At 53.9% G+C, this 12120-nt stretch overlaps 1 protein-coding gene across 1 annotated transcript in view; it reads right to left on the reverse strand.

Moving 5' to 3' along the window:
* Positions 1 to 411: 411 nt before the first annotated feature.
* Positions 412 to 12120, reverse strand: part of greb1 (growth regulating estrogen receptor binding 1) — a 17186-nt gene continuing 5477 nt past the window's right edge. Inside the window, 29 exon segments of the mRNA XM_047031402.1 lie at positions 412 to 1054; positions 1390 to 1528; positions 1624 to 1824; positions 1939 to 2311; positions 2440 to 2602; positions 2715 to 2919; positions 3143 to 3304; positions 3933 to 4069; positions 4310 to 4465; positions 4596 to 4698; positions 4913 to 5072; positions 5393 to 5613; positions 5705 to 5835; positions 6030 to 6244; positions 6456 to 6571; positions 6709 to 7066; positions 7192 to 7328; positions 7458 to 7644; positions 7767 to 7947; positions 8204 to 8401; positions 8533 to 8760; positions 8882 to 9010; positions 9147 to 9527; positions 9719 to 9890; positions 9892 to 9905; positions 10129 to 10251; positions 10397 to 10540; positions 11332 to 11436; positions 11767 to 11883. Of these exon segments, the coding sequence (XP_046887358.1) occupies positions 891 to 1054; positions 1390 to 1528; positions 1624 to 1824; positions 1939 to 2311; positions 2440 to 2602; positions 2715 to 2919; positions 3143 to 3304; positions 3933 to 4069; positions 4310 to 4465; positions 4596 to 4698; positions 4913 to 5072; positions 5393 to 5613; positions 5705 to 5835; positions 6030 to 6244; positions 6456 to 6571; positions 6709 to 7066; positions 7192 to 7328; positions 7458 to 7644; positions 7767 to 7947; positions 8204 to 8401; positions 8533 to 8760; positions 8882 to 9010; positions 9147 to 9527; positions 9719 to 9890; positions 9892 to 9905; positions 10129 to 10251; positions 10397 to 10540; positions 11332 to 11436; positions 11767 to 11883 (5120 nt within the window). The 3' untranslated portion in view covers positions 412 to 890.

Here is a 12120-nt window from a genome sequence, read left to right on the forward strand (position 1 = left end):
AATTAGAGTTTTTTGGAATAACAAAATAAAAGGCACCACAGTGATTTGAAAATAGTGTTTGATCCATTTTTGCTTCAAACAATGTTTGTAAAAATCCTAAAAACCTATTCCAGATAAATCTACAGTATCATGCAAACAGCACAAAGTGAAATGGTATGAAACAAAATGCATTTAGTACTTTTTCTACATGGCAAAATCACCAATGGCAATAACACACACCAATACAAACACACAGGACTCAGATATAGAACATTAAAATATGAGTAACAAACTCTAAAATAGAGTCATTATAGAAAACTTAATACATAGATAAGTTGTTCATTATATGACACAAAACTGTCCAAAATATTTTCCAAATATTTAATCTTGTCGAAGCTTAAATGTCATCAGAAAGAACATCTCTACATTGCAAATGGCTGTTAACACTCACCCAAGCACACACATACACACACCCACACACGCACACATATACACACATACACACACACACGCACACACACATACACAAACCCAGTGGAATGATTGTTTTTACAAAGAGAGAATCAAAGATGATTGTAGAAGAAATACTAATACTTGATTGAACACGACACTGTTTACATATGAGCAATCCCAGTTGTACAGAGAGAGACAGACAGCATTTGGTTTGTAGCTATGGAGATGCTCCCTCCAGGTGTGGAGATGAGAGTTCTGGGGAACATGACGAGGAGAGCATCTCAGCAGAGTTTTGTAAACACCTTGCCCTGGATGTAGGTGAAGACAACCCAAAGGTCTTTGGGTTCCATTGTGGATGATTCATCTCTGACAAAGGAGAGGGTCAAGGCGAGGGTTGGGGTCACGGGTCGAGGGTCAGGGACCAGGGGGGGTGAAAGGTCAAAGGTCAGGATGGGGGGTCAGATGTGTTTCCCGGTGAGGAAGAAGAGGGGGCGGTCCTCCTTGGCGTTGGCCGTCTGGAACTCGTGGCTCAGACGGAAGAGCCACTCGTCCTCCAGCTCCAGACGCACCACCGTCTGACGGAGCGAGCTGCGGTCTGCACAGATCACACACAGGGTCGCTCCTGAGGGGGCGAGGGGGGCAGGGGGGGGCGAGGGGGGCAGGGGGGGGGCGAGGGGGGCAGGGTGAGGGTAGGCGGGGAAAGGGAAGAATCAGAATCAGAATTTGGTTTTATTTGCCATTTAGGTTTACACAAACACAGAATTTACAATAAACATATACGGATCTTCAAAAACAATAAAACAATTCATCATAAATGTTTAATAAGATCATAAATGAGATCATAACAAAGAGGAGAACATGCTCAGATGCGTCAGAGATTCGACCTCGATCTCAGCCTGTATGTGTGTGTGTATGTGTGTGTGTGTGTGTATGTGTGGTGGTGTCTGTGTTGCGCACCCTTGAGGAAGTGGAACTTCTTAAGGAAGCCCGGAGTGACGAAGGAGTCGCAGAAGCAGAGCAGCAGGCCGCTGAAGAGCAGCCCTGAGGTGCTGATGTTGATGGAGTGAGGCTTGGAGCTCACGAAACACACCGTCACCTGGGGGGGGGGGGGGAAGAGAGCCCGTTATTATCTTTGGATCTTACATACAAGAGAGCATATTCACATGCGTGCCGAGGTGTGTGTGTGTGTACCTCAGGCCCCAGGTTGAGGTAGCAGTCCACAGACAGGATGGGGTGTGTGTAGTTGTCTGTGCTGAGGGGGAACAGGTGCTGGCTGGTGTACTGCAGGTACTTCTCCAGGAGCAGCTGTGCAGGCGTGGCCAGGAACAGGTGCTTGCTGTCGGGGGCACAGATGTACTGGGAGGGCTGCACGGAGGTGGGGACGTCCGACACCTGGGCCACAACACACACACACACACAAACATGTGAGCACACACACTCGCATAGCACACGCGTGTGTGTTCATGTCAACGTGAAGACGCTCGGTGCGTGCTGCCTCCGGCCCACCTTGGTCTTGATGATGAAGGTGAGGTATCCTCCGATAGCGATCTGCTTCTTCATCACGCTGTAGTTGTTGAAGCGGCAGTGCAGCAGGCCAGCGCTGTGCGCCCGCAGGGAGAAGTCCACGTCCTCGCAGGTGAAGCGCTCCCGGTCATACTGCACGTGCTGGCTCAGCTCCACGTTCAGGAGCAGGAAGTCGTGGAGGTGACCCCGGGAGAAGGGCTCCCGCTGAGGGCCCCCCGAGCCCCCGCCGCCCCCCGGCCCCCGGCTGCTCCACTGCCTGATGCCGCAGAGCGCGTACTGGTGCAGCTGGGGGCACGCCTCCATGTGCTGCAGCACGTGCTTCAGGGACACGTTCCTCTCCACCGGGCCTGAGCTGCTGGGGGGGGGGGGGGGGGGGGAGGAGGGGAGGGGGGGAGAGGTGCGTGTGAGACAGGAGAAAAGATTGAATGTGTCCTAGCATGTTGATTGTGGTTGTGTGTTCTGGTTTGAGCCGAGTGTGTGTACCCGAGTGAGTCGAGATCCACAGTGTTCCACATGACACAGGAGTCGTCAGAGAGGATGATGAAAGGCCACACCTCCCCTGCCGTAGCCCCGCCTTCCACCCGCCTACTCCTCTCCAGCTCCAGGTTGTGATAGGACAGCTCCTTAATCAGGAAGTGGGCTGCACCTATGGCAGAGGGAGGTTGCAGGGGGTGGGAGTTATTACTGTGTGCTTGCGTGTGGTGTGTGTGTGTGTGTATGTCTATCTGAGTGTGTGTGTGTGTGTGAGGTCAGCTCACCGATCCCGGCTCCGTTGAAGCCGGTGGGCAGGACCAGCATGATGTGGTTGGGCCAGTACTTCTTGTACACGGCCATCTCGTACTCCTTGACGACCAGGATGTGGAGGTGTGCGGCTCCGTCCATGGCGTGGTACAGGTTGAACAGGCCGTGCTCATGGCGGCCCGTGGTGGGCGTGAAGATGGGACTCTTGATGCTGTCTGGGTTCTGGGGAGGGAGAGACCACACACACGACCAGTGATGGGAAACCAACTGGATCAAGTTTGACACAAAATACTAAATAACATTAAGAACTGTGTGGTCTTTAGTCCACCATGCTGGTGAAAAAGAGATTCAACTGGATTTACTTGTTCACTTCTTGCTTCTTTTTGCTACGGTGAAGTTTTTATGCTCTGTGATTGGACAAGAGGCTGGGTTCAGGCTTGCTTACCCAATCGGAGGCGAGAGGCAGCCTCATGCTCTCCAGCTGGCCCCCTGATTGGCTGAAGCTAAAGTGGTGCTCCTTGGATTTGGGGATGATGAAGTAGAGCTGGATCTCTGTCCCCAGGAGCAGGTGGGAGAAGGTGAATGCATGCAGCGTCGACTCGTACATCTGCAAACACACACACACACAGGAGAAGGTGAATGCATGCAGCGTCGACTCGTACATCTGCAAACACACACACACACAGGAGAAGGTGAATGCATGCAGCGTCGACTCGTACATCTGCAAACACACACACACACAGGAGAAGGTGAATGCATGCAGCGTCGACTCGTACATCTGCAAACACACACACACACAGGAGAAGGTGAATGCATGCAGCGTCGACTCGTACATCTGCAAACACACACACACACAGGAGAAGGTGAATGCATGCAGCGTCGACTCGTACATCTGCAAACACACACACACACACACACACACAGGAGAAGGTGAATGCATGCAGCGTCGACTCGTACATCTGCAAACACACACACACACAGGAGAAGGTGAAGGCATGCAGCGTCGACTCGTACATCTGCAAACACACACACACACAGGAGAAGTTTAGGGCAATTGTCAACTCATACCTCTGCTGTCAGAATAACTGAGATTGTGTGTGTGTGTAAGTGCATGTGTGTGTGTAAGTGCATGTGTGTGTGTAAGTGTGTGTGTGTGTAAGTGCATGTGTGTGTGTAAGTGTGTGTGTGTGTAAGTGCATATGTGTGTGTGTGTATGTGTGTGTGTGTGTTCTGACCTGGTATCTGGGACTGAAGCCCATGTACAGGTGACACTGCTCACAGTGATGGTAGGTGTTGTAGGCAGCGTATTTCGACAGCTTGATCCTGGCCGTGCGTCTCCGCAGGTACACTTCCTCCTGCCGTCTGGGGTTTCCTAGGGGGGAAGGCAGGGGCAGGGGCCAGTCAGGAAGTATCCCAGCAACAGCTGCTGCATGACGCATTGTAAGACTTAAGCTAACCCTCCCCTTCATAGAAATCAATACAATACTTAGCAACCCATATCATCGCATTATCATTCTTTACTAACTAAAAAAAGGCTGAGATTGTTGATATTTTGTGTCCCTCTTCCACCAGGCTGTGGTTGGGCGCCCCCTGGAGGCCAACCCGGCCCTACCGTCAGTGCTGGGCGTGTAGTCTGGGCAGTAGACAGAGCTGATGTCCTCATATTTCGGGTCGTGGATGGTGTAGTCGAAGGGCATGCTCCTCATGCAGTCTGGGTCGGGCCAGCGGGAGTGGGCTGGGTGGTACTGCACACACTCCTCCTTAGCACCTGAGAAGACACACACACACACACACACGAAGGCACACACACACACACAAATATGAACGAGAGTTCACCCATGCCAGGTTTCTAGAAGGTTCTAGAGGGTTCTAGGTTGTGGTTGTAGAAGGTGTCCTACTGTAGTTGATGTCCTCCTCGTCGTAGATGTCAACCTCCATCAGCCTGATGAGCATGCGAGACAGGATGCCCAGGAACTGCAGGTAGGCCCCAGTCTTACCCACCTGGACCAGGGCATTGAAAAATACCATTTGACATTTGACATGTGCACAATGTATTTATCATTGTGTATCTCCATTCCTTGTTGTTTGTCACGAAGAGTGTATGAGTGTGTGTTCGTGTCTTGAAGTGTGTATGTGTGTGTGTACCTGTGGAGGCCTGCTGAGCAGCAGCAGGAACAGTGTGTGTGTGTGTGTGTGTGTGTGTGTGTGTGTGTACCTGTGGAGGCCCGCTGAGCAGCAGTCTCCGAGGGTGGAAGTTGTCAGCTCGCCCCTCGGCTGCCCGGTTGCTGCTGTCCATGTGGTGAGGGCGGGGCAGGGTCCACTGGCGGTAGTACAGGGACTGCTCTGTGCAGGTCATCATCTTGCTGAGCAGGGGCCTGGTGGGGACCGCAGGGAGGACAGGGGGTTTGAATAAAACGATCGCATGAGAATCTCAGTTGTCAACATTGATCAAAGTAGCTCTCAGAAGTTACTAACAGCAGTGAGGCGTTACATAGTACACATCCTCAGGACGGTTTTTTATTTGTATTAGCTCTACATCCACATTTTCGTGAAATGTGTCACTGTCCAGAGCTAGCCGGTCGATTTCGAGCCCTGCACGTCCTGATCTTGTTGAGCAGGAGGGGACAGTAGGAGCACGCCGGAGGACAAATCAAGCGTCCCCCCCCAGTATTCCACCAGTGATGGTGCTGCTCACCTGAAGCTGCTGGCCCAGGACACGGACAGGTGAGGCAGGAAGGACGTGCAGCGGGGGAGGCCGCTGCCGTCGCTCGCCGTCATGATGTCATAGAGGGCGCGGGGCAGGAGCACGGAGGGGGGGCGGTTCACCCCCCGGGACCAGGAGCAGCTCCGGAGGGGGGAGGGGGTGCGGGGGGAGGAGGAGTCTGAGGAGGTGGACTTGGAGGCTCTGCGCTGGGCCTGGGGGCCGTCGACGGGGGTGGAGGAGGGGGCGGAAGAGAGAGCAGGGGCGGGGGAGGGGGCAGGGGCGGAGGAGGGGGGTGTCAGAGACCCTGGGTGGGTTGGGGGGGTTTGGAGGAGTGGTGTGGGTCTGTTCTGGGGGGGCACTGTCTGGGGGGGGTCTGTCTGGGGGGGGTCTAGTGGGGGAGGGAGGGGAGTGGCGCAACCCTGAAGACTTGAGGCCTGAGGAGAACAGAAGAGAGGAGTTGCAGTATTATTGCTGTATTATTGCTGTATTAAAGTAGATAAGATAACCCACCCATCATGATGACTAGAAAAATCTTGACTGCTGTGATAGAGTGATAGAGAGAGATAGAGGTAGATAGTGTGTGCGTTTGTGTGCGTGAGTGTGTGTGTGTGCGTGAGTGTGTGCTCACCACTGTCCTGCCCCTCGTCCTCCTCGTTGTCAGTGCAGCTGAGTTTATCGGGGTCGCTCTCCAAGAGGTCACTGTCAAGGCCGGAGGCATGGGGGGGGCGCGACTCTTGGGACTCCGCCTTCACCAGGTAGGCAGCCAATCCCAGCTCCTGCTCTAGAGCCGTGCGCTGCAGGTAGGAGGAGCTTATGACACGCAGGTCACAGTACTTCAACGACCTGGGGACAGACAACCAATCAGGATGGGATGTGTGTGTGTGTGTGTTGGTGTATGTTTGTGTGTGCATGACTGGATGTGTGTGCATGTATATTTATCTGTTCATGTGTCTCTGGGGTATGTTTATAGACGTTTGTGCGTACATGTGTTTACAGGTGTGTATGTTAATGTTAGTGTGATTGCGTGTGTGTTTGTAGGTGTGTGTGTGTGTACCTGGGGAGGGACTCCCCCAGGGGGTCTGCTCCAGACAGGATGAGCAGGCAGGGCAGGGCCTCCAGCTCCAGGTAGGTACGAGGAACCCAGTCCTCATCCTGGACCTTCAGCCAGGCCTGGAGACACACACACACACACACAGGTGTTATCCACTATCATCACCAAACTGAAGACCAGTAACTGTCAGTATTTTGAACACAAACTTCCATTCAGTAGAACCCCAGCGTGCCAGTCAGCTGACTGCCAGGCCTACCCTGATTCGCTGAGTGAAGCACGCTCCGATGCTGAGCTCCCGACTGGGGTTGCCCAGGACGATCTCAAACTTCTCCTGCAGGCCCAGCCGCTTTCTCACATTGGTCAGTCTCTGGTGGGCCCACGCCGCCAGGGCCAACGAGGGGATGCGCAGCAGCACCATGTGACCGTGGTGGGCGGGGCAGCGCTGAGCCGAGTTGAGCAGGCTCTGGACGATCTCCAGGGTCTCTACGGAGGTGTGCTTGTGGAGGCTGTGCTCGCCAGAGTCCCCCACGCGGCCTGACACGGCCATGAGGGCGACAGAGTACTGCTGGACCAGAACCTGGGTCCGGATCACTGCACTGTGAAGCTTAGGGAACCTGGACAGGAGGACGGGGTAGTAGGGGTTGAGGGGGTGTTTGTGTGTGTGTCTTTGATGAGTGTGTGTGTGTCTTTGATGAGTGTGTGTGTGTGTGTCTTTGATGAGTGTGTGTGTGTGTGTTACCTCTCCTCCAGGGCTGAGGCCATGGTCTCGAAGGAGCTGTCGTATCGCAGCAGAGGCAGACCGCTGCCCGAGTGGGCCGAGTCCAGCAGCTCCGACACACCAAAGTACCGCGTCCTTTCATGGTACAGGTCCACGTCCTACACACACACACACAGACACACACACACACATTGGTCTCATGCACACTGAGCATGATGATAAGAGGAAGGAGCATCTGAAAGTGTGCATTAGCAAAGCTTCAGCATGTGTGCGTGTGTGTGTCGTACGTTGTTGGAAACGGAGGGCCAGTGGATCTCGTTGTAGGGGCTGATGCGTGTGTGCTGCGTCTGCAGGGCGAAGGGGAACGAGGTCACGTGGAGGGTCAGGATGTTGGGGGCGTCCCGGATTTGAGGAGAGTTCAGCAGGCGGTCCACCAATCCCAGGCCGGCGTCACCTGTGCCACTGTACGGCCCACTGGACACACACATGCACACGCACACACGTGCACACACACACAAAACATTGAAGGGTTCAATGTCGTATCACGGTTGGACGTCGAAAAGTCAAGTTGAACACATAGTTTAGCACACACCCACCTGCTGATATCCCAGTGAGCGTGATCGTGGACCAGAATGTAGAGCGTGTATGTGTTCCTGTGTGCTTCCTGTATGAGGTCATCGATGCGCGCCCTGGCGTCCTGGTCCATCTTCACCACGTAGCGCTCACCCTCCTGTTGGGAGGAACACTCCTGCTCCAGACCCAGCTCCTGGAGGACCCCTGCACACACACACACACACACACACACACACACACAGGGGCAGGGATTAATACACACATACGGAGAGACAAAGAGAAAGAAGAGGAAGAAGAGAAAGGAGAAAAGGGAGAGGAGGAGGAAGAGGAATAATAGGAAAGGAGAGAAGGAAGAGGGGGAGAGAAAAAAGGAAGACAAGAGGAGAGGAGCAGGTAGAGGAGGAGAGAATGAAGAGGAGGAGAAGTGAGAGAGGAGAAGTGGAGGAGAGGAGAGGCGTACCAGAGTTCCAGAGGTGCAGCAGGGTCTGCTGGAAGGTGATCTGGGAGGGGGGCACACAGATGAGGAAGTGGAGCCTGTCGAAGGAGCCCAGGTCCAGGTTCTGGGTGCTGGAGTCAGCGATGGCACACACGTGGGACAGCAGCTTCCTGGCCACGGCCAGCTGGATGGGACGCACCTGACGCCACTCCACACAGTACTCTACACACACACACACACACACGCATGGACACGCACATTAACACCCACAGTATTTGATCCCTGTGATCAACGTCTGACACATACATTATGGCTCCATTGCTGTCTGTCTGATGAGAGACTGGAAGACTAACCTGAGCATCTGTCCTTAGGGCTCTGGCCTCGCTCTTTGGGACTGTCAGTGCGTGTGTCTGTGTGTGTGTCAGTGCGTGTGTCTGTGTGTGTGTCAGTGCGTGTGTCTCTGTGTGTGTGTGTTTTGGGGCTCTCTGTCGAAGCTGCTGACTCCTGGCTGCTGGATAAGGGAGAAGGCTGGCTGCTGGTCTCCATGGTAACACTGTTCAAGAGGCTGTCCATGTCCCCGTCTGACACACACACACACACACACACACACACAAGTGAGAAAACAGAAACGGTGCCCATCACACAGTGAAAGCAGTGACACCCACACACACACACCCACACACACACTGCGGCTGGTGTTACCTGGGCCCAGAGAGCCGCAGAAGGCTGTGAGATCCTGGGTGAGACCAGAGGACAGCTGCTGGGTGATCTCCTTCAGGCCCTCAGCAGGAGAGAGCATGCTCTCAGCCAAGGCACGGCACTGGTGCTTCCCTGACGCGCACACACAGAGAGGGGTCAGACACACACACACACACACACACACAGAACACACACACACACAAACAACACACACTTATACACACAGAACACACACACACACACACTGAGGTGTCAGATGTCACCACACCTGTCACCACCACACAGGACTGGGTCTCCTGGCCCGCGGCGGCGGCGGTGCAGATGATCACCACGTAGTTGGTGTGTGTGAGTCTCCCCTCCATCAGACTGGAGAACACCTCGGCCAGGCCCTGGGCCAGGCTGCTGCCCTCCCCCAGGACCAGCACCCCCGCCCCGCACGACGAGGCAGCCAGCTGGGCCAGCCAGGGCAGCTGGTTGGGGGTGAGGGGCTGGGCCTGGGGCAGGGTGAGCCCGCTGGACGGGCCCTGGGGCTGGGGGAGAGGGGAGGGCTGGGGCTGCTGGTACTGGCGGATCTCACTCAGGTGGGACTCTCTCCAGGAGCGCATGAAGATTTGCTCCAGGTCCTCGATCAGAGGCACTTGGTCTGGCCCTGCGGACAGCCAATCGCGAGGAGTTTTACTGGAGCCATGTGGAGCTCGCAGCCAATCACATTCGAGTCGCTTTGATGAAGGACAGACATGGCCAGCAACTGTAAACACCCCACAAACCCTTCATCCCTTTATCTCCCCCCCTCCCTCCACCCCATCTCACCCCTCCCCCCTTCCCTCCACCCCATCTCACCGAGCTGCACCAGGTAGTAGACGGTCAGCAGGACTTGCATCTGGGTGGAGAGGGGCTGGATGGGGGAGGGCCCGTAGTGCTGGTAGACCTGGGGCAGGGTCTGGGAGCTCTGGTAGCAGTCATGCAGCAGGGGACTCACACACACCTCCCCCACGTTACCGACCAGGGGGGGGCAGCGTGCCGTGACCTGGACACACACACACACACAGACACACACTGCTGTCAGACAGGATACAGTGATGAGAGCAGGAACTGGAGGACTATAACTGCTGAATATTTCCCCCAAAGAGGAAGACAAGCAATGAGCAACTAGTAAAGATTTAGGTATGGAAGGAACAAGGGAGGAGAGAAGGAAGGATAGAGGAATTAAAGGATGGAGGATAGAGGGATAGAGACACACACAGCCTGACCTTTGAAGATGACAGGCTGGAGTCTGCAGGTGTGGAGGAGCTGATCAGGCACTAAGACGGACAGCCCTGGGGAGGGCGGGGTCAGCGAGGACCCCTGGGGGGTACTGACTGCACCTGCACTGTCTGGAACACAGCACACACACACACACACACACTGAGGCATTTACCAGACAGAATAAACACCAAAAACATACACACCCCAAACACATTTGACAGAGTTTGAAGGAAAGGAAAACACACACACACACACTTTAACACAGTCCTCTACCTGTCTTGTTTCGGGTGATGTGAGAGGAGGAGGAGGAGGATGAAGAGGTGGGCATGTTGACGGCAGCAGGCTCCGGCCCTGAGGAAGACTCAGGAGACCAGCCTCTGTGTCTCTTCTTAGGAGGGCCAGCGTGGGTGGCAGGACCTTAGAAACACACACACACACACACAGACACACACACAATATCAACCACCTGGAAAACACTCTCAACCTTCTGGAGTACACTCTTCATCACCTGGAATACATTATCAACTACCTCAAATACATTATCCACCACCTGGAATATATTATCAGCGTGATAGTCAAACAAGAGAGGCAGACAGACAGACAGACAGAGACACAGACAGAGAGACAGACAGACAGACAGTAGAAGTGTTTGGTACCGTTATAAAACAGTTCAGCCTTTGTTATACATTAACCAGGACCTTCCTCTGTGCCCTCAGACAGACACAAGCTGTTCATATGCAACAGCACTCGCACAAAGAGCCCACATGTTAAAGAGCCAATGAAATCCCTGGCAGGCCGGCAGGAAGGAAGGAAGCTTCACGTTTCACAACAAAACCCCAGAATGAGACAGGGCCAGAAAGAGAAAGAGAGAGGACTTTACTGCCACGCTTTATTGAGGCGACAGTCTGGGAGAGAGTGTGGGGGAACAAAGACAGGCAGAGGGAGGGGGGGGGGAGGGGGGGGGGGGCGTTTAGGGTCCCAAGTGTTGGTATATGAAAGGTAGGTACAACAAAAGGTGACACACCCCCCACACTTACTGCTACTAAGGCTTTCAACACACACACACACACACACACACACACACACACACACACACACACACACACACACACACACACACACACACACACACACACACACACACACACACACACACACACCCTTACTGCAAGAGAGCTCGCTCTCTCTCACACAGATGTGGTAGTTACCTATAACAGTGGGTCTTGACGGCCCGTTGGAGAGAGTGCATGACGGGTGCAAAGGCTGCTGGGATAGGGGGGCATGGCTGCCGTTGGTTAGAGGGGGGACGTCTGCTAAGTGGGGGGGCCCGATGGGGTCAGCTTGAGAGCAGACTACAGAGGAGGGATGGAGAGAGAGAGAGAGAGAGAGAGAGAGAGAGAGAGAGAGAGAGAGGGAGAGAGAGAGAGAGAGAGAGAGAGAGAGAGAGAGAGAGAGAGAGAGAGAGAGAGAGAGAGAGAGAGAGAGAGAGAGAGAGAGAGAGAGAGAGGGAGAGAGATTTAGTTTTAGATAGTTTATAACGTTTATTTCTTTCAGTCTAAATATAGTTTACAACTAAAAGAGTCCCCCTGCAGGAGAAGGAACTGGATTGAGATAAGTATGTGGTGTGTGTGTGTATAACCTACCTGTGTAGCTGCCTGGTGTGTGCGCAGGGTGAGCGGGGAGTCCAGGGTTGTGTAGCAGCTCCTCTGAGGTCACATGACCCTCTGAGGTGTTTGAGGGTGTCTGTCGAGATCTGCTGTCTGCAAAACCCAACATAAACACACACATTTAGACACGCAACATAATGTAGCCAAGCCTAGCATAGCATACCCTAGCTAGGCCCAGTCTAGTTTAGCCTGACCTAACCAAACCCAGCCAAGTTTAGCCTAGACCAGACCAGACCAGGTGTGAATGTTTCAGGTTGTTGGCAAGATCAGTGAGCTAGCATTAGCTTGAGGCTCTGACCCCTCCAAACCCTTTGACCTCTAAACTCAGAA

The sequence above is a fragment of the Hypomesus transpacificus genome, chromosome 12, assembly GCF_021917145.1.
Source record: "Hypomesus transpacificus isolate Combined female chromosome 12, fHypTra1, whole genome shotgun sequence".
Classification (NCBI taxonomy): Eukaryota; Metazoa; Chordata; class Actinopteri; order Osmeriformes; family Osmeridae; genus Hypomesus; species Hypomesus transpacificus.